The 27697-nt window shown below is 47.4% G+C and overlaps 1 protein-coding gene across 5 annotated transcripts; it reads left to right on the forward strand.

The window, feature by feature from the left end:
- Window positions 1-497: 497 nt before the first annotated feature.
- Window positions 498-26038, forward strand: ITM2C (integral membrane protein 2C). 5 transcript variants are annotated; one of them, XM_054074000.1, is made up of 8 exons: window positions 4357-4497; window positions 4625-4726; window positions 7021-7215; window positions 17620-17757; window positions 19463-19651; window positions 19968-20078; window positions 22491-22641; window positions 23919-26038. In XM_054074000.1, exons 4-8 carry the CDS (start codon window positions 17683-17685, stop codon window positions 24008-24010), a joined length of 618 nt encoding a protein of 205 aa, XP_053929975.1. In that variant the 5' UTR covers window positions 4357-4497; window positions 4625-4726; window positions 7021-7215; window positions 17620-17682; the 3' UTR covers window positions 24011-26038. The 5 variants fall into 5 exon arrangements, with proteins under 5 accessions (XP_053929972.1, XP_053929970.1, XP_053929975.1 ...); XM_054073997.1 differs by lacking the exons at window positions 4357-4497; window positions 4625-4726 and adding an exon at window positions 498-854; XM_054073995.1 differs by lacking the exons at window positions 4357-4497; window positions 4625-4726; window positions 7021-7215 and adding an exon at window positions 836-854.
- The last annotated feature ends 1659 nt before the right edge of the window (window positions 26039-27697 follow it).

The raw sequence follows: 27697 nt of genomic DNA on the forward strand, positions 1-27697 counted from the left end.
TTGACTCACCTCTGTCTAAAAACCACCACAAAACTGAGTTGTAGAGCCCACACATAATCAGATTTTTGGTTGGTGTGTTGTTTCTTGCAGCAAGATGTAAAAGCACGCTCTTTATCAGAGGGCTCGTACTAGAGAGTCTGATCTGCACAACAACAGTGATGATATTTAGGGTTTTTTTCCCTCATGGAAAATTTCTGTTTCTCGGGAACAGAATTCTCTTTCAGAAAATCTCCCTGATGGAAAATTCCCACTAGCTCCAGTTCTAAAACTTGGTGCCAGAAAACATCTGGCAAGCATTAGCAAAAGTGACTCAGAATATGGTGAATCGTTTAGTCCTAACTATGGCAACAGCCACATGAATTTGAGAAGATGAGCAGGCGCTCTGCATCCCCAACTCAACAGGCAGTACGCAACCCACCAAAACCACATGTGCAGAACAGGAAAGAAGAGCTATAATTACTTGTCAGTTTTGAAAGCTTGGCTCTGCCTTGAGAAAGAACCTCGCAAAATGTTACCACGTGTACCATATCTGCTGCTTCTTATGTTATCACTGTGCAGATAAGAAGATGCTTATTTATTTTTAGCAGATTGTTTCACCAACAACCAGTCTGAGAGAGACGAAGGTTTCCTTCTCCGCTAAGAGGTACGCTGGGGAGAAAATTACCTGGCATGTTTGCAGGCACAACAGACTTAAATGTTGAAGTTGGTTTTGTTGACACACAAGAAATAATGGTCTGCAGTCCTTCTGCCACAGTTCTGCTGCTGCTTTTCTGCTCAGAAAAGAGAACAACCGACTGAGGAAGGACCGTTCCCTTAGCAGAAGAAGGATTTGGTATTCAAGCGGGTCTCAAAAGGTAACTTAAAACCCATTTTTATGGAAGTGTTGCCCAATTTAACACATGCTCGGGGAAAAAAGCAGGCTTCTGGACAGGAAACGTGGCTTGGCAGTGCACAGCAATATCATGTTAGGAGGGAAACGGAGAGGGAAAGGAAGGCGAAGTGCTTCAAGATGTGGTCATGTTTAACATGTCCTTCCACGGTGTGTTGATGGGGCTCTTTGTTTTTTGTTTTCCCTTTTAGGGCTGTGATTAACTCTCTCGGACTTGTGTCCCAAACATGGTCTTTAGTGTACGTTGAGCTGATCCAGGCCCTGGAGTACTTTTCCTTATCTGGCTTCAGCATACACTGCTGGCTTGCCTGCCCACCTTTGATACGGACTGAGCAACAGGAGTGGCTCTGGTTCAGGTTTGGGTCTGTGGTGTTGTGGGCGAGCACCTGGCCTTCGCAGCAGCCCAGCACTGCTCTGCCAGCACAGCTCAGGGCAGAACTTCTGTTTGGAAGTGTACGTGGATGCAAGTTAGCTCAAAGCACTTCTTGAAGCCTGGGAACAGAGCAGGCCATTACGCAGTCCCATTCCCAGATATGAAGGGAGATTGTACTGGATTAGCAAACTGATGACTCCTTTTCCTTTTTGCACTTTTAAAAATAATTGTTGCAGCTGAACTAAATTTGGTATAGTTTGGGTTTTTGAATCGTCAAATTTGTTGACCTTCATCTGCAGCCTTGAGAATCCAGCGCATGGTGGGCGCTAACCAAGTGTCCTTACCAACGTGCTTAATCCTGGCTCCTGCAGGTCTTTGATACTGTTTGCCTCGAGACTTCAGTTCGAGGCAAGACTTGAATGTAAAAGAGAAGACTTTAATGTAAAAGAGAAGCAGGAGCAAAAAATTCCTTTTAGAATGAGAAAGAGCTACCAAAAACCCCCCTTTCATGTTCTCTGTGCATTATAAAAACGGGGGGGGACGGGGGGACGGGGCGGGGAAAGAGTAGTCCAAAGGCTTCCTTTGCAGGTCTCCTTTCATGCTTTGTTCAAGCGTTTCTGTCCTGGTTTAAGGTTTAAGGGCGTTTCTTTTGTGTGAGCCTTCCCACAAAGAACCAGATAAATAACGTTTCTCTTGTTTGTCGCAATATCAAATATGAAGCTTTCCTGCCTCTTAGGTGCCCCCATGAGCTGCTCTTGCACTCTGAAACAACAGAAAAGATCTTCCTGGCTTTTCCTGTTGTTGCATCTTGGTTTTGAGAGTGTTAAAAATAAAATTCAAAATGGGATGATGGCACTTAGGACTCAATTGGTTTCTCAGAGTTATGGAGTAAGAAGCATGCAGCATTTCTCTGCTCCTGCAGGAAAGATCATCCAAAGGCTGAATGAAGGGAATCTTGTTTCAGAAGAGCTGGGCACCATTGCAGTCTCATAAGGGTAGGTTTCCACTTGGGCAGCTGTTGGCAGCTCTGAGATGTGCAGTTAGCCTGCGATCTCTTCTGAATATATATATATATATATAAGTATGTATTTAAAAAGAAAAAGGTAGAAAGTAGTAAGACGTCAAGTCATGCAGGGCGCTATGCAAACCCCAAATGGTCCTTGTTTATCTTGTATCTTTGCACTGAGTGATGTCACCAGTGCTGAATATCTTTGCTAGCAAAGTGATGCATTTTAATTAAACTCAGTGTTTGAAGTTCAGTTATTCGTTAAAGGTACCTGCTTGTCCAGAAAGATGTGTTGTCCTTGGGTATACAGTGCTCTGAAGAAGAATGTTAGTGATAGGAACTAGAAAAACATTACTACATAGAATTCACACACAAAGAAATGTGGAGCATTCCTTGGGCAGTTGGCTACGTAGATGTATAGCATCCACCTTGGCCAGTTAATCGGAAAAATCTCGAAGTGACTCTGTTCACTGTCTGATAGTGGCAAATTGGGGCGTGCATGTCCTGTGTTTTCCCTCTTGCAGCACCTGGGCTCTGTTGCTGTTGGACGGCTCTCACAGCCGGGGCTGAGCTTTGACTCCAGCCTCTCCTTTGGCCAGCATGGGAGCCCTGGGTATTCCTTGTTAGTGCCTCACCTTGGAAGGCGTTTTCATGGTGGAAGCAAGCAGACACAAAACGTTTGCAAAATTCAGGCTGCATTTGTCCACAACAAAGAATACACAGTTCTCAGCACACAATAAAACATTTATTCATTTCCATGCTCTTATTTTTTGTTTTCCACTGCTTGGGTGTTCTCTGTGTTGAGGTTGGATCTTCCAGGGGCCCAGTAGCCCTCTGCCAGCAGATGTCTTCTTTCCTGAAACAGAGGCCCTGTTTTCTCTGAACATCTTTTGCCCCTTTCTAGCCTCAGTGTAAAATATCCTTTGCTGTAGAAATGTTTCTTATTTCTCTCATCTGCCCAAGGTTCCTTTCTCTCTGAATTTTGACTTTGCTTTTATCTTCTCTGATCCAGCACTAGTTTGATCTTGTTTTCCTCTGCTGGTGTTATCCCATCATCAGCCAATGACAGAGACAGACAAGAAAACTGGCTTTATTGAGAGCGGAGTTATTCTCTTGTTCTCCAGAATTAGGAAAGGACTGACTTCTAATGATCTTTGCTCACCCTGCGCGTGGATAAGCAAGCAGGTAAAGGGCACCAAAAGTTTTACTCAGCATAGGAACATGGGGCAGCAGGCAGTAAAAGATGCTCAAAAGATGAGGAAGCAAACATTTAAGTTTCAAACAAACACATTTGATTCTGGAGGTTTCCCTCCCTACACAAGTGTCGGTGAAGCTGAAACAGCTTGCTAATACTTGGGAAAATTCAACCTGCAGCACAAAATCCAGGTGTGCCCTGCTAAGGGTAAGGGCTTTAGAAGGTATGGCATCGTTTGTTTGGTTCTGTCAAGACAATGTAATCTGCCATCTAGGAATGTGTGATCAAAGAAACACTGTCCTTGGGAGTTGCCAGTTGTGTGCTGGCAAGTAAAATGAGTGGTGTTTAAAGGTCAGAGCTCTGTTGGTGAGCGAGGTGAGGTGTTTTGGAAGGGCAGAAGAACCACAGAGGCTGTCCTGCATCATTGCAGCAGGTGCTGCATGGAGTTGGGAGAAGAGCTGAGCAAAGCCAACCACCATGATGACAGGGTATTTGAAACAAAATGGGGAAATAGTGAGTCATCTCTCTTTGTTAAAGTGAAGGGTAAGAGATTTCTGCCTCAGTTTATTTCCCTGTGGGATATAAAGGCAGCCTTTAACAAAAGAAAGAAACAGTTCCAATTCATTCCCTTTAACCCAGCCAACCAAAATCCCTTTAGACTCTGGAAATTACCAATTATGTAATGTTGTTACCAAAAAAATGATATTTTGGGAGAGTCTTGGTTTTAATCTTTCTTTGTAATCAAAGTGATGTTGCTTGTTTGTAAACAAACTCGTCTATACTTGTGAGTATATCTCAGATACCCAGAGTTCAACACTGCCAGTGAGGGGGTGCTGTGCCGTGTGGACACCCAGGCTCTCTTGGAGGTACATCAAAAGCCTGTTAGTTGTGCAGCTCTCCTGGTCTATGACTTAGGTCGTGGTGCAGGGCAAGATCATGAACTGCTCCGTGTTGTGCTGTGAAGACTTGCTTGCAAGGCCTTAGACAGGTAGAAAGCACAGGTTTATTTGGACTAGATCATCCTCATATAATAGGTAATGTATTGATTTGGGAATTTATTTTATTGAATTTGGTGAAAGTTTGACTTCCCAAATGGAATGTTTCTTTTGGGGGAAGACCTTCTCAAAGCATTTTTGAAGTAATCCTTGCTGTTTTGTGCAGATCTGCGCTTCAGAACCTCTGGTATGTCAAGTGACCTCTCTGTCCATCAGAAGCTTTTCCCAATAACTTATATGCAAGTTCTGGGAGTAAATCACGTCACAGGTATTGGATGCTTATGGTGCCCAGTTCTTAAATAGGTGATGCCCTCTGAAACAACCCTCCTTAACAGGGCCGTCAGGAAAGCTCGCTCCTCATGGAAGTGGTCCAGATGGTCTGTTACTCTCTGCCTGTTGGTATGAAGACAAACATCTTGCAGGAAATGAAAATCTGGTAGTGTGCACTGTGTGAGTGCAGGTGGGGATAGGTTAATATCAACAACGTTGGTGCTTGGTCACCTAGGTGATGGATCTTGCTGCTATAGTAACTTGGAGGGTATCTTGCTTATCAAACATGAATTTTAACAAAGAGGAATGTTTTAAGGAGTTTGTATTTGTGTCTCCCTGGGGCTGTCTGCTGCCTTTTTAAAATATTGACAGGAACTGTATAATGAGACTCTTACTTCAATGTTTTATTCCCCATTTTTTTGTTTGGAACTGTGTCCTGGAAAAGGCCTGATATTTATGCCCAAGCATCAAACTTAGGGTGGAGATTTTCAAAGAAAGGTAATGCTGTTGCTTATTGCCTTCTGAACTCTGGCTCCTTATACCTGTCCCTTACTGTAAAGCTGACACTTTGACCTGTATTCCGAGGAGTTCGAACCAACGTAGTACACATCTGCAGGCATCCACAGGGATTTTTTGTATTCTTGTGCCATTGTGCAGCCATGTGCTCTTACAGGGTCATTTCTGGAACGGGGATATTCTCAGTGTGGCTTGTGGTAGATTGTAGGACACTGTAACTTCTTCTCTTGACTCAGAAAAAGAAGAGATTTTAATACATGAAGTGCTTTCAGCTCATTAACAGTGTTAAACACTTACCATGAAGGTGGAGCAGGGCCAGCATGTGCAGCGCAGGACTTCACCAAGGCAGAGGTCAGTGTGAACAGGGAGTCATCAAATACAGCAGCCCAGTCATCAGAAGCAAATCTGTGGAAATTTCCTAAAGGGCAACCCTAGTCATGCTTGGAAGGTCCAAGGGAGTGCTCTGATGTCCCACCTCACGGTACTGAAGCTTTGCCTGCTCCTGGCACAGCCAGCTGTGTGGCTGTAGGTGCAGCCGTGTCAGATGTTTTGAAAAAGCCTGAGTCATGGCACTTGGGCTGTAATTTAAACCTGAAAATACTGCCTCTGGGCATTGACAAGGCTTTTTAAATGATCTCCTAACCAGCATCTTCACTGGCAGAAGAGGGATCAGGTGTGTCCATGTGATCGGCTACCTGATGGTTTCTTATGTGTAGGATTAAAGCAGCATACAAATTATTTGAAACAGTGGTAATTGGTGGGGAGAGATACAGTTTAGTAGGTCTTGAAGACAGAGACACAGGGAAATGGAGACTGCTCTTGAATGATGCTCTGTATATAAAGTCCTCTGGGTTTGGTATGTCTATGCCACAAAGAGGAGAAAGGGTGTGCTGTAGTTTGGTCATCTGCTTGTAATCTGGATTGCTGTCGTTCCTGGGCAGAGAGATGTCGAGCAGTGAGATTTTTCATCCCTCTTGGGTTCAAGGGAATGGTAGTTTTCTAAGCATGTAACGTAAGACGTTCATCAAGATCTGGTAATTAGAGGGACAGAGCAGACTCCTTTCTGAGGATGTGGCTGTGTTGAAACACCACCACAGCAATTATCTCTGAGCTTTGAGAACCAGTTCTTCAACAGTCAGACTCCTGGAAAGAGACCACGGTTTTTCTCCTCCCCTGCATAAAATCTGCTGAAGAACTGGTACGGGTTTTTAGTGTCGCACTGCTCCTCCTCTGTGTATTCTGCCCTTGCCAGAATGGGTTTAATTCAGACTGAGCATGCTCACTTGCTCTTAGCAAGCCCTGAAAAAGAGGAAAACATAACAATACAAATACAGATAGGGTATTTCAGGTGCTATCTCCAAGCCACCTCTGTCCTCCCCTCTCTCACCGTCGCTCACCACTCACACATACCTGTTCAGGGGTGTTGATATCACAGTAGGCAACCGAGCATTCCCCAGCGCCCTGGCTGTGCCCTGCAGCGACTGTGCTCCCGTGGGTGACTGATCACAGGGGTTCAGGTCACACCCAGGGCATAGCTGCTCCCTCCCTGCTTGCTGAGATGCAGAGACTTTTTTTTCATTTTCAATCCAGACCGAAGGATGCTAAGTGATAGTCTTTTGTAGACTAGAATTTATAAAAGAGAAAACTGAGCTACCTAGAGATCCCTAGTTTCCAGGAGGGAAACTAATCCAGGATAATCTTTACTATTAGGGGAAAATTGCTCTGTTGTTATTTTTGAAGTATGTAATGGTAACAGATTTCCAATTACCCTCCCAGGGCTTCCTGCTCCTGCCTAACCAGCGGTTTGGCTTCAAAGAGGAGAAAAGAAGGAACAGAAAGCTCTGTCCATGATAGCCGTAGCAGGGATGGGAACGTTCCCCTGGCTGGTCAGCACACACACACGGGAGCAACAGGGACTTCAGCTGTAACTTTCCATGGGAACTGCTGGACTGATGTGCTGCCTTTGGTCAGGTAATTGATTTGCCTCATACAATTAAGTAGTGTAATTAGAAGTGGATTATACAAAGAATAGAACAACCCATCAGTGCATATTCTGCATTTGTGGCCTGTGCCTTTAAGGCTGATTATGGGGTTTTTTAGCCCAGCCTGTTTCTTGCTACCCACCCAGCTGAGCCGTATGGCACAGGAAGGGAAAATAAAAGTACACTTTCAGCACATTACTGAGTTCTGCCTATTTTTACAGCACGCTTTCTGGTACAAGCCCTCATCGGAGGTGCAGTGTATAAGCAGAATGATTTAAGGGCTCTCAAACCCACATTTTCTTCCAGCCTGATATAGTGAGGTGCAATTAATACACCCAGCAGGCCTCTGAAATAGCTTCAGCTCAGAATATGACAAACACTTTTTGGTTGGCTCAGATATATTAGGGTGGTTGTCTGTGCTCTCTTTAATATCTTTTTTTTTATGCATGAAGCAGTCTTTTTTTGCAAGGTGAACAGTGGTGAGGCAGCAGACAGTTTCGTTAATAAAGGTTTATAAAGTGCCCACCGATTCCTTACTTGAGAAGTGCTTTTGTGCTGCCGTGCTGAATGAAGGATCAGTCAAGTGAATTATTCCTGGGATTCACCTTAATTACATGCAAGAGATGGAAACATTTTTATCAAAAACTAATAAAATAGCAGGTGGCTTTAATGGAGTGTGAAATGGCAGTTTTAAACTGAAATTGGTTTCTTGATAACAGAAAAGACAGTGGATTTGAGGAAGAGGTTTTATAAGCAGCTCATCACTCTCTCAGCCTCAGACCTGAGTTGCTGCAGCCGAGAGAGAATCTCCGACTGAAAATTCCTTTAGTCTGAAACTCAGTGTGTGACGACCGGGGTGATTTTTCTTAGGGCTGGCACGGCCGTTTTACCCAGACGTGTAGTTGAAACCAGGAGATGCCTCGGAGGGACATGGCTGTGGCCGAGAGTGAAGTTCGAAACGTTAACTAAGTAAAGATGCTCAAATGCAGGGCGGGAGCGAGCGGGGATGCGAAGGGAGGAGGGATGTGTGGTTGCGAAGCAGGGATGGATGCGGGATGCGGAATACAGAGGGAGAAGCCGGGATGCCGGCGGGGATGGGGAGTGGGAAGCAGGGCGGGGCTGCGGGGCGGGGGCTCGGGGCGGGGCGCCCCTCCCCGGGGCGGGGCCGGGGCCGGGGCGATGGTGAAGATCGGGGCGCTGCAGCCGGCGGGGCTGAAGCCGGAGAAGGAGGAGGCGGCGGGGGGCGATGGGGCGGCGGGCGCCGTGAGTGCGGGGCTCTGGCACCTTGGGCGGGTCGCTGCGCGTTCCGGCATCTCCGGGGCTGGGGCTGGGGCTGGCGCGGGGCGAGAGGAGCCGAACAGCCGGTGTGGGGCAGCGGGAGCGGGCGTGCCGGGCGCTGCTGGGCTGCCCGGACAGACAGACAGACAGACATCGGGTGCTGCGGGGCTGCGGAGCCTCCTGCGCACCCCTCGTCGAGGCTGTGCGGTGGGACAGGAGGGTCTGACCCGCATCTGATCAGCGGTGCCCTGCGCTGATGTGGAGCAGGAGGCCTGCGGGGCGTTTCGGTGCTCCCCGTAAATGCCCCGGACTGTGCGTGCCGTTTGACCGTCTATCAAACGCTAAGGACTCCCTGACTCCAGATCTACAGGGCACTTGCCCTGGCGAGATGCTCTGCAGCAGGACCTCCAGGAGATTGCTCCCTGCAGAGAGCTGGTATCGTGATGGTCTCTCATATCAGGCGTGGATGTGCTTGCTGTTCTCAGCTCTGCTGTCGGTGTCTGAATGTGCTTAATCTGTCCTGATAGCATCTATTAATCTAGCTTGTAGGAGCTGTATAGAAACCTATAATGGGGGAATGTGGCCAACTGTGGTATCCGGGTGATTTCCAGACTTCATCTTCCCTAATTATGGACAAAAGAAGGTGGTAGGTTTCTTGGCACCTTTGCTGTCCAACCCTGGAAGCTGACTATTGCATTGAACTTACAGCTTGTGCTGCCATTAAACCAACTTTCCACAGGTGGGAAGCTGGTCATTCTGCCAGTCCAATTTTGGCCCAGGGTCTGGTTCCTTCTCATGTGTGCTGTGAGAAGGGAGTATGAAAAATAATAAAAAATAAAACTAACAGAAGCTTATTTCCATCATCACTGCTGCTAGATCCTAGCGATCAAAACTATTCAGATTCAGGTCCTGCCAGGTGAATGAAATTGGCTTAGGTAACAGGTAATAAATTGTGGGTTCCTTACGTTGCCTTGGGCCTGTCTCCGACTCCTGGGGCTCCCTATGTTGTTCTTTTAAGCCCACGTGAGCTACATAAAAATTTGAAATAACATAAAAATTTGAATGTAGAACAGAGACTCTTGAGCAGTCTCTTAATTCCAGCAGATGGGCGTGTAAGGAAAACAGCGTAGGACCTACCACAGAAGGGCAGGAGCAAGTTGTGGTGAGTCATTGCAGCATGAGGGTATCCAGCCAGCAGAGCAACCCCTTACAAGAAGGCGGCCTTTTCCTGGTGTTATTTTTCAGGATATCTATGGCACTGGATTCCTTGGGAATGGTCTTTTTCAGGTAGTTTGTGCTTAGCTGGACCGAGGGTATGTGCTGCTTTGTAAAACCCCCAGTGAGGGAGTGATATCTCTGTAGCCAGGCTTTCTTGCCATGCTCTCCCTCCTGCTGCCAAAAATTCCTGTCTCTGTGTGTCTTGCTTTAGCTGCCTTGCAGCAAAATGGCACTGGGGACATGCAAACAAGATGCTCTGCATTCTTCTCCTCTTTGATCTCACAGCTTCAATCCCGGTGATAGGAGCTAGAGATGGGGGATCATTCAGAGACAGCTTTCGCAGCCTGTGAATTTTGGCAGGTGCTCCATGAATGCAAAGATGTGGCAGGCAGGAAGATGTCTGTGATGCTGATGTGTTCCAAAATGTAGTAGGTGAGGAGTCCTGTCAGCCAGCTTGCATGTGCTGAACCTTGTTTCTTCCCTGCGCAGCTCAGTTTGAATCAGAAAGAATATGATATTTGAACGCTGTCAGAAAAATCCACATTATTTTGAGGCAGCTGCAACATTTTAAGGGCTTATAAAAGAAACAATCTCGTTGCCATTAGTAGGAGCTGGGAGGCTGTAGCAGCTTCAAGCAGAAGGCAGTTTGGAGTTATGCGGTCAGTGTTCATAGGTAAATATTTTCTCACATGCAAAATAGTATTCAGTGAGTTTTAATGGAACTCCACATTTACAGTCTGAAATGGAAATACAAACACTGTGTGTTTAACTGCTCTGGGAAGTGTGCTCCTTGCATTAGCAATCAACACTAAAATCCACAAGAACTGAGTAGAACTGGTGGCTGGAGCCCCCATCAAAATCTGTTTGGGGATTTTTTGGTGGCTGATTCCTTGTGAACCCCTCTAGGACTTGCAGAGAAAGCCCAAGAGCCAGAGGAGAAGAACACCACCAAGAATGAGCTGTGCCTTAGAGCAAATGCAGACCGGGTGCCCATGGGGACTGGGATGGTTTGCTAAGGATGAGAGGACATCCATGTGCACTGGGGGATACCTTCGCAGAAACCTTTCGGAAGAGGAAGGAGAAAGCGAAGCCTGTTGCTTGTGTCGAGGGGAGGCAGGTATCTGCTCAGGCTGTGTCTGGCTGGTGGGAGAGAAGGGTGTTATGGGCTAAGCAGGACTGGGAGAGATCTTTCCGTACCCTCTGTCTCTCTGTGTGGCCTCTCTGTAGGCTACTGACCATCTGGCGGGGTGCCTCAGCCTTCTGCTGTGGGGCTGCTGCTGCGAGGGCTGATGGCCAAGCTGCCTCAGCCTCTCCTTCCAGCTCCTGTACCGAGCAGGACTGCCCTGTCTGTGCAGAAAGAGCAGGGAAAGCCCTAAAAGCCCTTGGGGACTGTGTTCCCTGAGACGGCAGCTGTCTCTCGGGTGCCCAGAAAGCTCCCTTCCCTGTCTCAGCAGACAGGTAGTGTCTCCTTGCTGGGGCTGTTGCTGTGCCCCTGTTCTCCTGCCTTTCCTGTCTTTTCTTGCATTCAGGCAGGGAAGGTGAGCTGCAGCTGCCTTGCATCTGCCTTAGCAAGCCTGAGAGGACGTGTGCTTCATGGAACATGCAGCAGATTGGAGCGGGACAGGCAGTGATGCCACTTCCAGCCTTCCTGGAGGTACCGGTCCATCACGAGCAGCGATGCTCCAGAGCTGAGCACCAAGGCATGGAGCAGGTGGAGGAGCCATGCAGGCATCTCTGCCAGCCCTGGGAGGCAGTCACACCAGTTGGGTGGAAGCTGCTGTGCCAATGCAGTGCTGAGTTTTGTGCCCGTGACTTCCTTACAGGATGCTGTGAGGTGGAACGCAGATGGCAAAGGAAAGGGATGTGAGGAAAAGTCTTTCAAACAGTTTTTCACAAAGCGAGTTGTAAATCCAGAGAGAGGGAGAAAACACAGCCCGCAGTGATGTGGATTCATTACACTCATTGATATGTTTGTGGGCTGGAGTCTGGACTTAATGCTCCTGTGCTGTGTGTATTTTCACCGTGTTGAAGTCTTGGGCATCTAAAAGTGGTATATCTTCATTAGAAGTGGCCTTGTGTAGCGGAAGGTTATTCCTGGTCTTTGTCTCATATCCATGTGGGCCAAAGTGAGGACTTCTTTTTGTGTCCCATATGGAGTCATCAGCGTAAAAAGAAGCACTGTTGCTGGTTCTCAGTTCTCTGTGGTTTGGGGATGCCTTGGGAAAACCATCTCTGGATCCTTACAGGATCTGCTTCGGTGAAATACTAGACTCGAATATCTTGACTGGACATCAGGAAAAAATTTTTCACGAAAGGGTCATTGGGCACTGGCAGAGGCTGCCCAGGGAGGTGGTTGAGTCACCTTCCGTGGAGGTGTTTAAGGGACGAGTGGATGAGGTGCTGAGAGCCATGGTTTAGGGAGTGTTAGGAATGGTTGGACTTGATCCAGTGGGTCCTTTCCAACCTAGTGATTCTATGATTCTATCTTACTGGACTCCAGACATGAATAATTGATATTCCAGTGGAGCATGGCAAAGGATCTGGCTAAAACTGGCAGGGGCATTAGGAGAGGGAGTGACTCTAGTGGAAATGTTATAGGTGTGACTGAATTAGGAAGCATGGAGTGCTCATTCACTAGAGCCTGACTTTCCCTTGGCCGTGCTTGCTTTGAGTTGAGGGCTGTCGAAGTGCTCCAGAGCCTTTTAGCTGTGGTGGTGGAGCTGTGCCAGGCAGAGACTGGTTCTCCCTATTGTCACAGAGTGGCTGCAGCTCCTATTGATTTCTGGAAATAGGGCCACATTTGTCAGACTCTGCATTTGGACAGTCAAGCTGTTAAACACTCAGGTTGGGACATTTTTTCCTCTTTCTCACAGCTGTTCATTTTCTCTCTGCTTGCCTGTCTATTCGCTGTGATGCTTGGGGCTCTAGCTATGTGCCTGTTAAGAATAGCCTTATTTTTACAAGGGGCTTTGTTGGTTCTGCTGATGCTCTAAATGGTTTTACTCCTGGGAAAGAGGAGGGGGAGACTGGAGAAACTCCACCTGGAAGTTGTTGTGTCTCTGCAAAAAAATAAAAAAATACATGGAAATGAATTCCTCAGCCCTGTGCAAAGAGGGAAAAGAAACAGCCCCTTAGTTAGGGAGGTGGGGAGGGGTTATATCTCTTTTGCTGATGAGGGAGAAGGAAATTACCATCACTGAGTGCTCCCACAAGCTAAACTGGATTTTTATTATGAATTCCTGCTGTCTGTCATATAGCAACAAAGCTGAGGGTTTAGTTAGCCAGTGGCTGGGTTCTGGATATTCTAATTTCCAATGCTGCGAAGTGACTCTGGAGGCATGTGGCTTTGTTGCCAGCCGCATGCTGTGATGTTGTTTAAAAATGGAATTAAATTAATTTATTGCAGCCTTTTTGCCTTCAGCTGTGATAGTCTCTTAATTACAGGTGGCTTGGGGTTGTTTTTTTTCTTGGCTTCCAGGCATCTTTGAGCCCAAAAGCCATCAGTTATGTTCTCTGTGGAGATGCTGCTGCCTGCTTCTGCACAAGTGCTGCACGCAGGGAGTTCAGTTGCTTTGGAAACCATGTGCCATATATATATGTGTGTGTGTTTATCTCTCTTTCTCTCTCCATGCATGCACACATTATTTTCTTCTCTGACCTAAAGCTTTAGAAATGCTCTTCAGCTGGGAAGGACTCTCCTTGCAGGTGACAGGCTTGTGTGGAGGCCTTTCGTTGCTCACGCTGAGCACTAACCCTCGTGACTCTGCCAGGGTGACGGCCCAGGCACTGTTCCCCACCTGGTGCCACCTGATGTTACTCCTCTTTCCACTCCCTCTCCTCCCTCCAAGCCAAACTTCTCTTGAGGCCAGGACACAGTTTTTGTTCAGCTGGCAGAGAAGCCTTGGAGCGTGGGAGGTGCTTGAATGGGTGCAAAGATGAATTGCCTTTGCTGCAACGGCTTATTCTGCTCTGTTCCTTTCCTGCTTCTTGCCTTCCTTCTTCTGCCTTTTCCCTGCACACAGTCTCTCACTGCAGTCGCCTGCATGCAAGAGTAGTTGTCTCTGGGAGGCAGGTCTGGATCTCCTTGCCCTGCAATTTATCCCATAAATTCTCCAGTGTTTTTTATCACAGAATGGTGACACGAAGTGCCAGCAGTGCCCAGCACCTGCATGTGGTAGGGTTGCTGTCTGTGGGGTGGCTGGATGAGAGGGCTTTGCTTCGCCTGGATCAGTGCAGACATCGGTGTCACTGTCCTGAGCAGTGACACTCAAATCCAAGCCCACACATCAGAGGACAGGTCAATCCGTACCAGCTTATTCCCACTGTGGCAGCACTGCAGTTTGCCAGCAGTCAGCTGTGGGGTTTTGCCATCTGAAGTTGATGGAGGTATTGCTACTACAGGTCCCCATGTTTTGTAAAGCAATGACTGATTTTGGCTGTGAATATGGGACTTGACGTGGTGGAGGTAGAGACCTTGAACTGTTTGTTTGGTTTTTTTTTCTTTTCCCATAGTGCATATTGGCCTTTGGGTACCAGAAATGACTAAAAGGCGAGATGAGTTAAATTTTCAGATGTGGGTTTCTCAGGTTTCGAGCCTGCTTCCTTTGAGAGAGCTGTGGCTGCCTGTGGCAGTGGCTGTAGTTCCATCATCACACCTAATTCAAGAGCTCAGGCTGCTGCTGCCTTGAAACAGGCAGCCTGCCAGAGAGGGCTGACATATTTTGCTGCCTTTCAGATAGCAACCCTTTTCAAACCACATCCCTTTGAGTATGTACTCTGCATCACATTTCTCTCCTCACTTATCAGTTGTCAAAATCGCATCTGCTGTTTTTAGTTGTCCCAAGCTTCTTTTCCTGGTAGGGGTGTATATTTAGACACTTGGGTATGTGTGTCCTCCTTGTGTGTGCATCTGTGACACCTGGACCGTGGACATCATGCTGTTCTTCCACTGCTGTTGCATTTCCATCTATTTGTGAAGCAGAAAATTAATGTTCATCCTCTGCACAGCCTCAAGAGGGGAGGAAGGGCCTTATGTTGTTTTTTGTGTGCAGTAGCCCATCTCTTGGAATGTTGAGTTTAAAACAAGAAAAAAAGAAATGAAAAAAAAGAAAAGCTCATGTGCTGAGCTGAAATCTGTCCCTTTCTTTGATGGATTTGACTCTGACTTTTCCCATTTCTTTTGGCCAAATAATTCCATAGTTATTTAAAGCAGAAAATAATAGGGCGGCTTGTTGCAAGAGGAGCATCTGGTTAATGAATCCCTATGCAGTAGTGTTAAACATTTGGTGAATGTTGTTAGACAACAGTGTTGCATATTAATATATTGATTTTTTGTCCTCAGTGGAAATGCATATGTTGCAGGTGGGATCTGCTCTTCAGGAGAACCACACTGCCAGGTCTCATTCTTTTCCTCACCCATGAAATAGCAGCGCTGCCAGATCCGCAGTGTCTGCCGTGCAGCATGAGTGCCATGCATGGCGTGGGCTGCCGGCTGCTGGCTGGGCTTTGGGGTCTTTCTGGTGCTGATGGCCTTCCTGCACCTTGCTGCTGGGACTGCCTGGTTCCCTTTATGCTAAGGTGAGCTTAGGGGAAAACCGCTCCCTTCTGGGAGCCAGGCATCCTATGGCAAGAACAGATGGGAATCGTCTGCAATGGATTGCCCTTTGTATAAAATCCCCACCTCTCTGCTGCAAGGCGTGGTGGTCCTGGGGAGAAGGAAGGATGCTGTGGCACCAGTAGGGTGGCAGCCTGTGGAAGAAGCTTCCTAGATTTTTCCAACCTGGGAAAGATTTGTTATGCTGGGTGAAGTGCTGTTGAAGCAGGTTGTGCCCTGCTCAGTCCACAGGCTGTCAGCCTTGAGAATGCTTCCAGCCCCAAGCCAAGGTGCTGACTGACCTGTCCTTGCTTTTCAATTGTAATTCCTTCATAGAGGAATGGTAGAGGCTAGTGGCCTTTTCATCTGCGAGGCCGGGGGAAGGAACTGCATGTTTCAGTGAGGGTTTGCATGGGTGATTTTTATGCAGTATTTTGCAGGACTGTGGTTCATTTTTCCCCTTGGCCTGCCTGTAAGCATCTCACTGACTTGAGCTCCCCTCCATCACAATGGTTGCTGTCAGGTTTTTCTTTCCTCCCTCAGAATTTGAGAGTTTTTTTCATTTTTTGTGGTGTTTTGTTAACTTCTCCCAGGCCAAAGCTCTGCTTCACTTCCCTCACCTTCTCCCAAAATGCAAAACTTGGGCATTTTCCTTGCCAGGGATGCACTGTGAGGGATGAGATGTCTCACTGTGTCTTTGGCTGATGAAGAGCACAAAACTGCGCTAGCAGATAGCAAAACAGGGAGAGTTTGTTTGCCCCTCCCTACCATTCTTCAAACACAGGTTTTCTTTTTAGCGGGAGTAATTTGTTTTTTAGCTCTTTGCGTTGCTGTGTCCTTCTGAACACTCTCTCCAGGCTCTCCATGGAGTTAGTGCTTGTAGCTCACCGAGGACGCAAGCAGTGCATTATCCATCCTACGAATCTGGCACCTTTCAGACACAATGCACTTATGGAGTGTTAAGCATTTTCTCAGCTGTTCTTCCGTGGCAATTTGGTCTTTGCAGTTATCAGTCTAAATGTGACTAGAAAAGGAAAAGTTGATATCTGGAGCACTCTGTGTTGGGTGGGCGTGGAGCAGGTAGCACAGGGGTTGCAGGGTCCTGGTCTGCACCTCAGTGGAGCTCAGGTGCTGGGGAGGAGGAGGGTTCCCCACCAAGCGGGCTACCGGCCTGGTGCGGCAGGGATGCTGGGGTGCTCTTGCCTCAGGGGAGGAAGGACCTGTTCCTCTAGTTTGTTAGGATCTCTGGCTAGAGAATTGCCTGGAGACAATACCTTCCCTGTCAAACACCTGGGATTGGGTGCTGTGCAGAGGGAGTCGGTCTGCAGGACCCCCTCCCTGGCATCTCTCTCCGCCTTCCTGCTCTGCTGAGGGCAGCTTTCACCTCCTCTGAATGGGAACTGGGGCAACTCTGAACTGACTTCTTTCATCTGCTTCTGGAATACCTCACATCTTTCTGCTTAGCATCGTTGAGGGTAATTTCAGTAGTAAACCCAAGAGCATTGTAGGGTGGAATGAGCAGTCCCCAGGAGGTACCCCTGCCTTTGTGCTGCCCTCCTTTTTGAGGGCTGAAATGAGGCTAGCTGGGCCAGATCTGTACTGATTGGGCAGCATTCTAAAAAAGGCACATAGGGTTTCTTTTGATAGTCTCACCACATTCCAGGAAACTGTGTGGGAATCTGCTTGAAGATGGAGTTGAGGTGATAAACAGGGCTTTTTGGGTGGGCTCACTTCAGCACAGCTGGCAGATACCTCCCTGGGACCAGTTATTTCCAGTCAGATCATAGAATGGTTTGGGTTGGAAGGGGCCGTAAAGATCATCTAGTTCCAACCTCTCTGCCATGGACAGGGACATCTCCCACAGGACCAGGCTGATCGAGGCCCCATCCAATCTGGCCTTGAACCCCTCCAGGGATGGGGCAGCCACCACTGCTCTGGGCAATCTGGGCCAGGGCCTCCCCACCCTCATTGTGAAGAATTTCTTTCTAATGTCTAAGTGTAAATCTTACCTCCTCCAATTTAAAGCCATTCCCCCTCATCCTATCACTGCATGCCCTTGTAAAAGTTTCTCCCCATCTTATACGCACCCTTCAGTAATGGAAGGCCGTTATAAGGTCTCCTCAGAGCCTTCTCCAGGCTGAACTATGCCAGCTATTGGGTTATGATATGAAGTTACTTTGCAGGACAGTGCCTGCCTTCTTCAGCCACATGCCACAAACCCGTGCGTGGCCTTTGCATAAACTGTGGTTGCTTTTCTGATTCCTCACAGTGGCAGCTGACTGATGCTCTTGTTTCATCTTTCAGGAGGAGCCGGCTCCTGCAGTGCAGGGCCGGAGGTCATCGCTCAGTGGGGTGTGCTACCTGACCATGGGTCTCCTTGTCCTGCTCCTGGGCTTGGGCTTTGCGTCAATGTATGTGTACAGATACTTCTTCATCACCCAGGTAAGGGCACATTGGGAAGGATTGCTGGCTCCTCAGCCAGAGCAGCCAGGCAAAGTGCTTCAGCCTTTGAAAGAGGCGGTGCTGTTATTTATTGCTTTGCACTGCGGTAGCTCAGGAGCCGGTCCTCTGGGTGCTGCAAACAAGGCATGTCTTAAATTGTAGGCTCATGCTCACCTCCATCCTGACTGCTAGGAAGGGCCATCCAGAAACCCTCCACAGCCCCTCCCTTGTGGCTTTGTTTTGCCTTTCTTATTTCTAACTCTATAAAAATATCACAGAACCACAGAATTGTGATGCTCCTGCAAGGGAACAGCTTTTTGCAGTAGGATTTTTTAGGCCACAGCACAGCAGAACTGTACAGATGTAACAGCAATAGGTACTGCTACTAATAAAGCAAGCAGAGAAGTGAAAAGTAAATGGGCCATGGTATCAAAGGAGAGCCCTCACCCTCCATTAAATTCAGCATCTTTTCTCCTATGCAGTCTTTGCAAAACCTGGCCTAACTGAGGTGCTGGGCTGGCAGTGTTGGGAGTGGTCAGGGCACTGGGAATGAGACAAAGCTACTTTCTGAGGAGGAAACTGCTGAGCTCTGTGGCTTGCTGAGAGTTTAGCCAAGAAACCCCAGAGCATCAATCTGTACTTGAACACCTTGTTCTGCTGCAGAGCAGCTGTTAGTGAGTGAGATCCCCCAGGACTGCCAGCTGCCTTTGTCTCTGTGGCCAGCACTTATCCAGTCAGCAACACAGTCTTTTTATACACTCCCTTCATCCATAAATTCTCTTGCTGTCATACTAATTTGCAATCTTTGTTTCCAGATACATCAGTTCTTTATTGCCTGTGCTCATTTATACCTGATCTGGAAACTCTGTGACAACTGCAGGGCTGCCCGTCCATCCCACGCACCCGTGGGATCATGTGATGGGACCCTGTGCTGGGATTTTGGTGTAGGCACTTGCTCATAAAACAGTGGTAGCCTGCTGGTGCATTTGGGGCCACCTGTTGTGGCCCCCACTGCCTGCCTGTGATACCAAATGGCGGCTTATATCCAATCACACCGCAAAGCCTGTTCACCATGGTCAGAGATGCTTTGGGGACTAAGGCAGTGGGGCCCTTACGTCTCAGTCTCCAATGGCTACAGGTTGTCCCTGTGATCCTTGTGCTCAAACTTGATCACTCACCCTGTGTTAATTCTCTTGCTTGTAGCTTCTGCTTCTGGAGCCCTGAAAGCAGCAGCTTCTCTTTTGCAGTGAGGCAGAACTGCTTTGTTTTGGTGCATTTGCCATATTCAGACTACAAGTGCCTTTAGAAATGATGTTCTGCTTACTGCAAGCTTATATGCTGCACATAGAAAAATGCAGTTACTGAAAGCTCTCTGTGGAGGGAGGTGAAGCCTGGTTATGACATTTAAGAGCCTACAGGCATTCAGTTTGCCATTCTGAATTACCCTTTGTGAAATCCCACAGGGAATCCTTTATTCCCTTTGGACCTGGCAAGAAAGAAGGGAGATGTGGTCATTTCATGAGGGTGCTTTGCACTGCCTTAATCAAGAACAGTTTCTGGTAAAAAGGCTGATCTTAGAATATTCGCAAGCATCTGATTGGAAACGGTGTTTTTACCTAGTATGAGTACATTTGTTCTGGTATGGGTTGTAGTTGTTAGGGGTGTGTATGAGTGTTGTACCTCCACCTGGATCTCATCTCCACAGCTGCCCCGCGAGAGTGTGTTTCACTGTGGTATCCTTTACGAAGATTCGCTGTATTCACCATTCAAAGGGCAGCTGGAGTTGCACGAAGATGTCAAGATTTACATTGAGGAGAACTATGAGCAAATCAATATCCCAGTGCCGCAGTTTGGAGGGAGTGACCCTGCGGATATCATCCATGACTTCCAGCGAGTAAGGAGCTGTTAGAACCCTTGAGAGGGCGTAGAACGGGTCTGAGCTGGAGTGCACCAGCACAGTACTCATGGCCTAGTGCTATCACTGTTGTCACATATGTCTGTGATGATATTGTTACTGAGATGTCCTCCTTCCCAAGGCCCTCTCTGAGATTTTTCCAACCTGCTTGTCTTGCTTGGTAGAGAGGTCCTTGGACAGGATTGTTGCTGAAAGCAGTTTCCTGCCTCCCCTGAATTCCCTCTTTTCACCCATCTTCACAGCCATGTTTCATTGCAGAGGGCTTAATTCCTTAATTTCTCTGCTTGGAATGCAGGGTTTGACAGCTTATCATGACATAATGCTGGATAAATGCTATGTCATTGAGCTGAACACCACCATCGTGATGCCTCCTCGGAACCTGTGGGAGCTGCTGGTGAACGTGAAGGTATGGTGCAGTCCTGCTTATTTTGCATGCTTTTCTTGAGTTGGCTCCCGAGTGCCAGTTAGGAACTTGTAGGAAACCAGAACTGCTCTGTCTGTGGAAGTAAGCTTTGGCCCTGACAGAGCTGAGCCTTCGCTCAGAGTGAAGAGTGCAGGGGGTTTAGCTGAAATTCTGGTTTTGCAGACAGCACGGTAACGCTGGTGTGATGGATCAGCCTGGCCAGGATGAGACAGAGAAGCGGCAGATTCCTCCCCTTTGGTGTTCACTGATAGCAGGGATCAAGGAAAAAAAGAAACATTTCCTTCCTTTAACTCTTGCCGTAGTTACCTACCACTGCAGTTTGCTATTTGCAGAGCTCTCCATGTCCTGTAGGGAGTACCAGGCACTCAGCTTTCACCCTTTGGGGGGCTTTAAGGGAAGCATCTGTGCTGCTCTCCCCACTGTGCTGAAGGCTACAACACCGGACTTGGGCTCATGCCGTTTTACTCACGACAGGCGTTAATTTGGTTCGGTACCAGCAGGTTTGTTCACTTCATAATGTTATTGCAGTGACTGAAATCAGTCTTCTTAAAATAGAATACTATTTAATCTTAGCAGCAGGAAAAATCCCAGTATTTTTAAGACTGCAGACGGTGCATATATATCTCAATCTTTTGCAGGCTGAGCAAAGCACTGAGCCTGGGTTTGTTGCGCCTTTCTGGGATGGTCTGTTTAAAAGAAAAGAAAAAAAATGAAATCCAATCTAATTCTTACTTTCTTGAATTCCCTTTGCTGACTTGCTGCTATGTGCAGCGCAATAAACATTTAGGAGTTAAGCACAGAGGCAGAAGGTTATGCCTTGAGAGATGCCTGATCTCCAGTCTGTGTCACGCTCCCAGTTTGTTTCCTAGCAGTCCTTGCAATTTCATGCACTGTGACCGTCTGTCAAATGCACTGAGAACCCTACTAGGGTGCAACACACATTGACTTAAAACTCGCTCCCACCCAGCCACTCTTTCTGACCATGGCAGGTGACCAGTCCCTAGGGCAGAAGGCAATGGAACAGGAGGATTGCACAAACTGACAGCTCCCGAAAAAAAATGAGAGACTGGGAATGCTGGTCACATCCTAAAATATGAGATATAAAGTCACAGACAATGAAAATGATGCTTTCTGTTTATCAGAAATTGAATTGAAAAGGGGATAAAAATGCAGTTAAAATGGCCTTAATGTGTTTGATTCTTTAAAGAGAGTACAAAGCAGATGTGGGTTTAAATAACTTTCTGGTTATTGGGATAGGTAAGTGTCCAGTTTTTCTGTGAGTGTTTTAACATGCGCCTTAGGGACATTGTTTAAATGTTTAGCTGAGTCTTGAGCTCAGAAAAGGCTTTTTGCCACAAGGACAAAGGTGGTGGAACAGGTTGCTCAGGAAGGTTGTGCTGCCTCCTTGAAGTCCTTTGAGGTTTTCAAGACCAGACTGGATAAAGCCTTGAGGAAGAAGATCTGACCTCATAGGTGCCTCTGCTCTGAGCAGGAGGCGTGACCAGTGATTTCCTAAGATGCTCCCCATCTGAATTTTCCTGAGAGCTGTGTTCCTCAGGCCCACAGGCACAGCCTTGCTGATGGCCTCTGTCAGGCTGAGGACAGATTTCTCCCTGCTGTGAGGGACCTTCGTCACCTGATGACTTGGCCCCTGGCTCTGAAGTGCTCTGTCTGTCTGCTGGATGAGCTGTGTTGGTCCTTGGACTTGGAGACTTTTGTCTTCCCCTTCTTGTATTTCCTTTTGCCTTCTCTCTCTTCTGAATCCAGTGAAGTCCCTAAAGAGAGAGGCTTGTTTACAGCTGAAAATTTAGTTTTGAGGATGTTCAGTGGTTTCAGTTGTGTTTCTAGGACCACGGGAACTGAAGGGGTAGGAGATTGCTGTGGCTTTGCTGAAGGACCAGGGAGGAGGGCGAAATGTGGAGAACCAAGGAATCTGTTAGAATCCAAGCAGGGTTGGTGTTTTGGGGTTTTGCCTTTTGAAGTAAATGTTTCTTTTGAAGTAAACATTTTCAGCGGAGTTCCTTGCATTTTTGTTGAGCCTTGATTCCTCTCCAGAAGGGTTCATTGCACTTACAGAGTTAGAGCTTTGTGCACCCTCCTTTAAAACTGGGGTTAGTTTATAACAGAGCTGATCCTACACCGGCTTCCTTCTCTACATGAACATTAGATTTTGGCATCTAATCTCTTTTGTGTGCCCTGTGCCAGCAGCATGGGACCATTCACTGCAAGGACAAGGAAGCATGTTAACTGGCCTCGGTAAAGTGCAGTTCGTGCCTTCAAACAGTGAGTTTTCTGCAGTTTGGCTGGCCTTGGTGCTCTGTGTAAGACAGTTCTGTTTGAGGAGGAGATCATGGCACTGTTTGTGCTTTATTTTGGTGGAAACTGTCATTTCAGAAAGGGACGTACCTGCCTCAGACATACATAATCCAAGAGGACATGATCGCAACTGAGCACATCAGTGACATGGAACAGCTTGGCTCCTTCATCTACCGCCTGTGCAGTGGCAAGGATACTTACAGGCTGAAGCGGAGGAGCACAAGAAGACGTAAGAACCTTGCCATGTTCAGCTATCCTAACTCGCTTCTCCCCGACATCACAGTTGTTATTTCTACCATTACAGCCATATTGGCCTCTTCATGGCAAGAAGGGAGGTTTCCCTGTGGGTGTAAGCACACAGGAGATCTTTTGAAGTCTTTTGTATCTAATTCATGTAAACCCAAATCGGGGATCATGCTGCTGCAAAGAGGTACTGGCTGATGTATTTCTATCGTCTATCAGCCTAATAGTAACATTGAGAAGAGGGTTGCAGGAGGAAGCAATTAATTTACATGTGGGCTTCTGGGGCTGAACTAAAAGCAGTGCTGTTGGTAACTGGAGAATTTCCCTGATGGAGACACCCGCTTCAGTGGCAGCTATTCAGAGTGGATTACATCTGCAAATTGCCTTTAATTAGGTTCCTTGTAATATGGAACAAGTTGTGAAGAGGGAACATTCAGCTGCCTTAAAATGATTCTGTGAAAATCAGTAATATGTTTCTTATACAAATGGTAATATTGGCACAAAAACTTGATTTCATCATTTGTTTTAGATACTGGTGTACTTAAAGGCTCACCTAAACATAAACCTGCAGTCAGTTTGGGTTTGGATCTCTGGGGGAGCTGCAGAGTGCTGAGGGCATTTGGGTGCAGAAGTCCCTAGCTGTAGTTTGTGCTTGCATTCCCAACAGGAGCTGCACAGTTGTGTGTGAGGCTGCTGGCACACTGGCTGCTGCCGTGGAATCCTGGCACGGTCCTGTTTGTTAGCAGGGCACCACTGGATTTGCTGTGAGAGGGAAGCAGCTGCCTGGCAAAGTGCCCAGAGTTGGGGACCTGCAATCTGAGGACATGGGGAGCACTACTTGTTTCCCAGAGAGGCTGAGACCATAACAGAATCGGTGCATGTGAGGATGCAAACAGCCAGAGAGGTGGCTATTTTAAGCTTCCTTGGCTTCATTCAGTGCTGTGTTCTGTACCAGCCTGTGACTTCTGCTGGTTTTGTGAGGCTTTCTGGTCCTTGAGATAACACTGAAATGCTGTCAGTTGAGACCAGCTGTTTCCAGGTGGCTCCCCTTCTCGTGGCAGCTCTTGCTGCAGGACCATGGCCTAGAGAATATAGCTGTTCTTTCAAAATACAGATTATAATGCTTTTCATATGAGCTGTGTTGTTTCTGCATTTCAGTGTTCAGTGGTTACATCTCATCTGCTTTTCTTCCCTCACTTGCTGCAGCTCTTGTAGATTGTGATTTGTTCAATTTCCCCTCTCTTCTTTTTCAATCACTTCTAGGTATCCGTCGACGTGAGGCTGAAAACTGTCATCATATTCGTCACTTTGAAAACACCTTTGTGGTTGAAACTGTTATCTGCAAGAAGTCATGAAGCCACTCTGCAGACATAACCTTCCTTGGCTTTGCTTGCATATACATGCTCCCAGCCCTCTCTTTAGACATGGTAATCTGTCTCACTTTTTTACTACCTGCCCCGCTTGTGCAGCTCTAACATCTTGGGTCTGTTGTGGCCTCACAGTGGATTCTATTCTCTCCCTACCACCTACCTGAGGCATTTGCTGGGCTTAAATTTACACAGTGGTCAAAGATAACCTGGGAGTAGATGCGAAGTCTTCCATACCACAGGACAAGAATTCCTTTGGGAGCCAGTCAGAGGTGGAAGGGAAGGCCAAGAAATAGGAGTGCTGGAAATGAGTGCTCTTTCCCTGGCTGAGGGGTTTCCTTGGCACTGGGACAGAAAGTGCACCACAGGAGAAGGTTTACCACTTTGATGCTGATGTAATGACCATAAATATGTAACCAGATGCGCTTAGGAAAATAATAGTTGCAAAGACAGGGTGATTTGGAAACCTAGGCAGAGGGAGGGTTCCTGCCCAAACCATGCTTTGGAGGTCCCAGCGTGCTATGTGCTGTCCCCATCAAGACCAGCTTTCCAAACATGGGAAGCAGCTGCTATGTGTTGGTTTTATGACTGGCTCCTGGACTCAACCCTCGCCATTTGGTAGTCTCCTCCTGTGCGTGGCACGGCTCAGCATGACCCACTGAGCAATAGGAGGTGTCCTTTTCAGGGTGGGCAGGAGGCCAGGGCAAGGGACAATGTGTTGGGCTGGGAATGACAAGAATGACACAGCACATCCCTGATTCCTGGCAAGGGTTGAAGTGCAAGGCTGAGTAGGCTTTTCTGTCACACGCAGTCACATCTACTGTGGATCCTGGGCAGATTTGCTGTCACTTAGCCCATGTAAATAAAGAGGTGAATCTTTGAAGCAAGGTGCCAGAACTCTGCTGATGTCCTTTCTATAGGCCATGGCTGCCTATAAACCTGAGAGGTTTATTCCAGCCCTGCGTCTGTCCTGGCTATCTCTGTTTGTCTGGGAAGATGAGTGAGGTAGGTTCATCATTCTTCTTGAGCTGTCAGATTCCATCTGTGTGCAGATAGGGTGCCGTGCCTACGTATAAAGTGGTGTCAGCAGCAGAACTGCTAGTTACTGGCAAGTGCAGAAGCAGAATTTTTAAATTTTTTTACAAGGGAGAGTGTGCTAGTTATTCTTGTTAGTTGGTTTCCAGCAAATCTGGACTTGTTCACCATATGTTGAAATGAGCTTGTTGTTTTAGGAGAGGGAAGATTAAGTAAATTCAAGTACAATCATTAACTCAGCAGAGGTAAATAAAGTGAATATACTTTAGAATTAAACTTTTAAGTAATAATACTGTAAGTTAATTATGCAAAACCAAAAGGGGATCTCAAAGTGGTCCTGTCACCTAAGAGGAATTCATTATGTCCTTAGAGGCTGAGGGTTTATTTATTTGTATAAACATAGTCAGCTATAAACATTAAGCTTTAACAGGTAGAGGAGGACACTTTGGTTTCATTCTGCTTTAAACTTGATGTAAAATGAAGAATTATATGTAGTTTTGCAGGCTGATAAGGATAGTTTCCCACTGCGGGGGGGCGGTATTTGCTTTTCTGTAGTACTGTTGCATTTTTCCAATGATAACTTGCTGCTAGCCCTAACCTTTCATTGCAGAGTGGGTGATAAGAAGTGGGTCAGAGAATTGTTTTGTTAATAGCAGTACTGCAGACTGGTAAATTTAAGCCCAGCATTTCTCTTCGTTTCTAGGAACTTAAGCCTGCACTCAGGTGAGCATCCAGATCTTTTCCCCCTTCCTTCTGATTCTGCATTAATTAACTGGTCATTAAATATGCTAATTGTGTTCAATCTTGCATCTGTAAGGACAAACCGTGGTTCTTCAAGGTGAACTAACATGGTCACTGTTTCATAGGATAAGAATGCAGTTGTCTAGAAAGAAAACATATGATGCTTTGTATATTTTGTCTGGTAGAACTCTTACTTCTTAGGAAAAATCCATGGGATAATAAAACATTTTACCTGTCATACATAAAGTGTCTGTTTGTTGGGGATGAAAAGCGCATCTCCTCCATGAAGCTGTCGCTTGTGGGAGATGGCAGCTGGATCACCCTGGAGCGGCCAGCCAAGTGGCGTCTCAGAGCCAGGCGGCAGGAGGATGCTGCGATGTGGAAGCCCTGACCCACAGGTGACAGCAGAGCTGCATAGGAACATGACTGAGCTGCCCAATGTGGAGCCTGCCCATGCCTGCAGGGCTTTTCCACTTCCCTGGGAAGTCCCCAGGGAGGGGAAGTTGATGCCAAACTGAGGTCTCTGAGGCAGTAACATACTTCTGTTGTTTGGGTGGCTCATCGCTGTCTGGTCTTCATGCTCAGCCTTGCTTCTGCAGCTGCCTGGATTCTTGGTAGAAATGTGCCTGCTGGTGTGTGGCTTGAGCCTGTTGCTGCCTTCTGGCTCTGCAGGGCAGACCGTTGACAGTCTTCCCTCCCATGCTCGCCACATGCAGCTGTGTGGGCCCGTATGTGTTCCTCCGAGCTTTCTCCCCTGCTCTTTCATCCTTCTGGTAGGGAAGTGTCAGAATGTTGTTCCTGAGCTCAACTCTTCCTCTTTCCAAAATTAGTCTCTGGTCCGTCAGTGAGGAAGTTCACATTTGCTTGCTATAGTCATTTTTGCTGCATTTTGCGTTTATCTGTCTAGTATTGGGATCCTTTTTTCATTACTGAGGTTCTGCAGTGGAGATCTGCATCTTACAGAAATTGTGTTTTCCAAAGCCTCTTCTCCCAGGCTGGCTTGGCCCTTTACTTCCATTGGCACTGGGCTGAGGAATCAACTCTGCCTCACGCCATGGGCAACCTGGCTGCTTTAGACATTTTCTCCTTTCAAGAGCTTTTGGTATATATTTCAGAAGCCCCATCAAACGTAGCACGGTATGCGTGTACCTTGTCGGGGGGCACATGTCCCTTTGTAGGGCACATGCCACAAGGGGCTCGCAGCGCGCTGCCTTTGAGGCTGCCCACTGGGCTTGCAGCTGCTAACACAACCTCCTCCTTAAAAACCAACGACACACCTAGCTATTATGCAACACTGGAAAAATCCCACGGCACCACACACAGTGCTTGGTTTTGCACAGGTCCCCACAGCAAGGCAGACATGGAGCAGGAGAGCTCACCTGCTCCTCCTTCGGGCAACAAGTGGGATGGGGAACAGCACACAAGTGATTTCCCACTCCACCACTGGCAGTAACTGTGTTTAAACTTGTTGCGTTTCCTTTTGTATGCCAGGTCATTGCAAAACCGTCCCCTGAGTCAGGAGTTGGGGTCGGGACAAATGTGGTTAGCCCCTGGGACCTGTTTGAATGGCCACAGTGAAACAGCAGCCGCTTTGGGGCAGACTGTTGTATTTGCCTCCATCATGCAGGATGGCAAACTGTTGGGAACAAGCACTGAGCTCATCCAAAGCCTCTGAGCCTTGACTGGCTGTGTGCTCCTTCCCTGCCCCACCAGCTGCAGAGGCAGCCCTTAAGTAGGTCTTCCTCTTTATCAGGTGCTTGGTTCTGTTTCTGGGGCAGCTGTATGTTCAGGGTTTGCAGCTGTCAATGTTGCCTCTACTTGAGCCCAGGGCCTGAGAAGGAAATGAGGGCAAATTAAGCATATTCTGCCTCCAGCCCTATTTTGTCACTTTTCTCCGTT

The sequence above is a fragment of the Cuculus canorus genome, chromosome 9 (genome assembly GCF_017976375.1).
Source record: "Cuculus canorus isolate bCucCan1 chromosome 9, bCucCan1.pri, whole genome shotgun sequence".
Lineage (NCBI taxonomy): Eukaryota > Metazoa > Chordata > Aves > Cuculiformes > Cuculidae > Cuculus > Cuculus canorus.

What these genes read in the sequence shown, in the direction of transcription:
- ITM2C (XM_054073996.1), top strand. Translation starts at nt 8,406, where the DNA reads ATGGTGAAGATCGGGGCGCTGCAGCCGGCGGGGCTGAAGCCGGAGAAG. An exon ending in GCGATGGGGCGGCGGGCGCC is followed by an intron (nt 8,490 to 17,619) that starts GTGAGTGCGGGG and finishes TTCATCTTTCAG; the next exon opens with GAGGAGCCGGCTCCTGCAGT. An exon ending in GATACTTCTTCATCACCCAG is followed by an intron (nt 17,758 to 19,462) that starts GTAAGGGCACAT and finishes TCATCTCCACAG; the next exon opens with CTGCCCCGCGAGAGTGTGTT.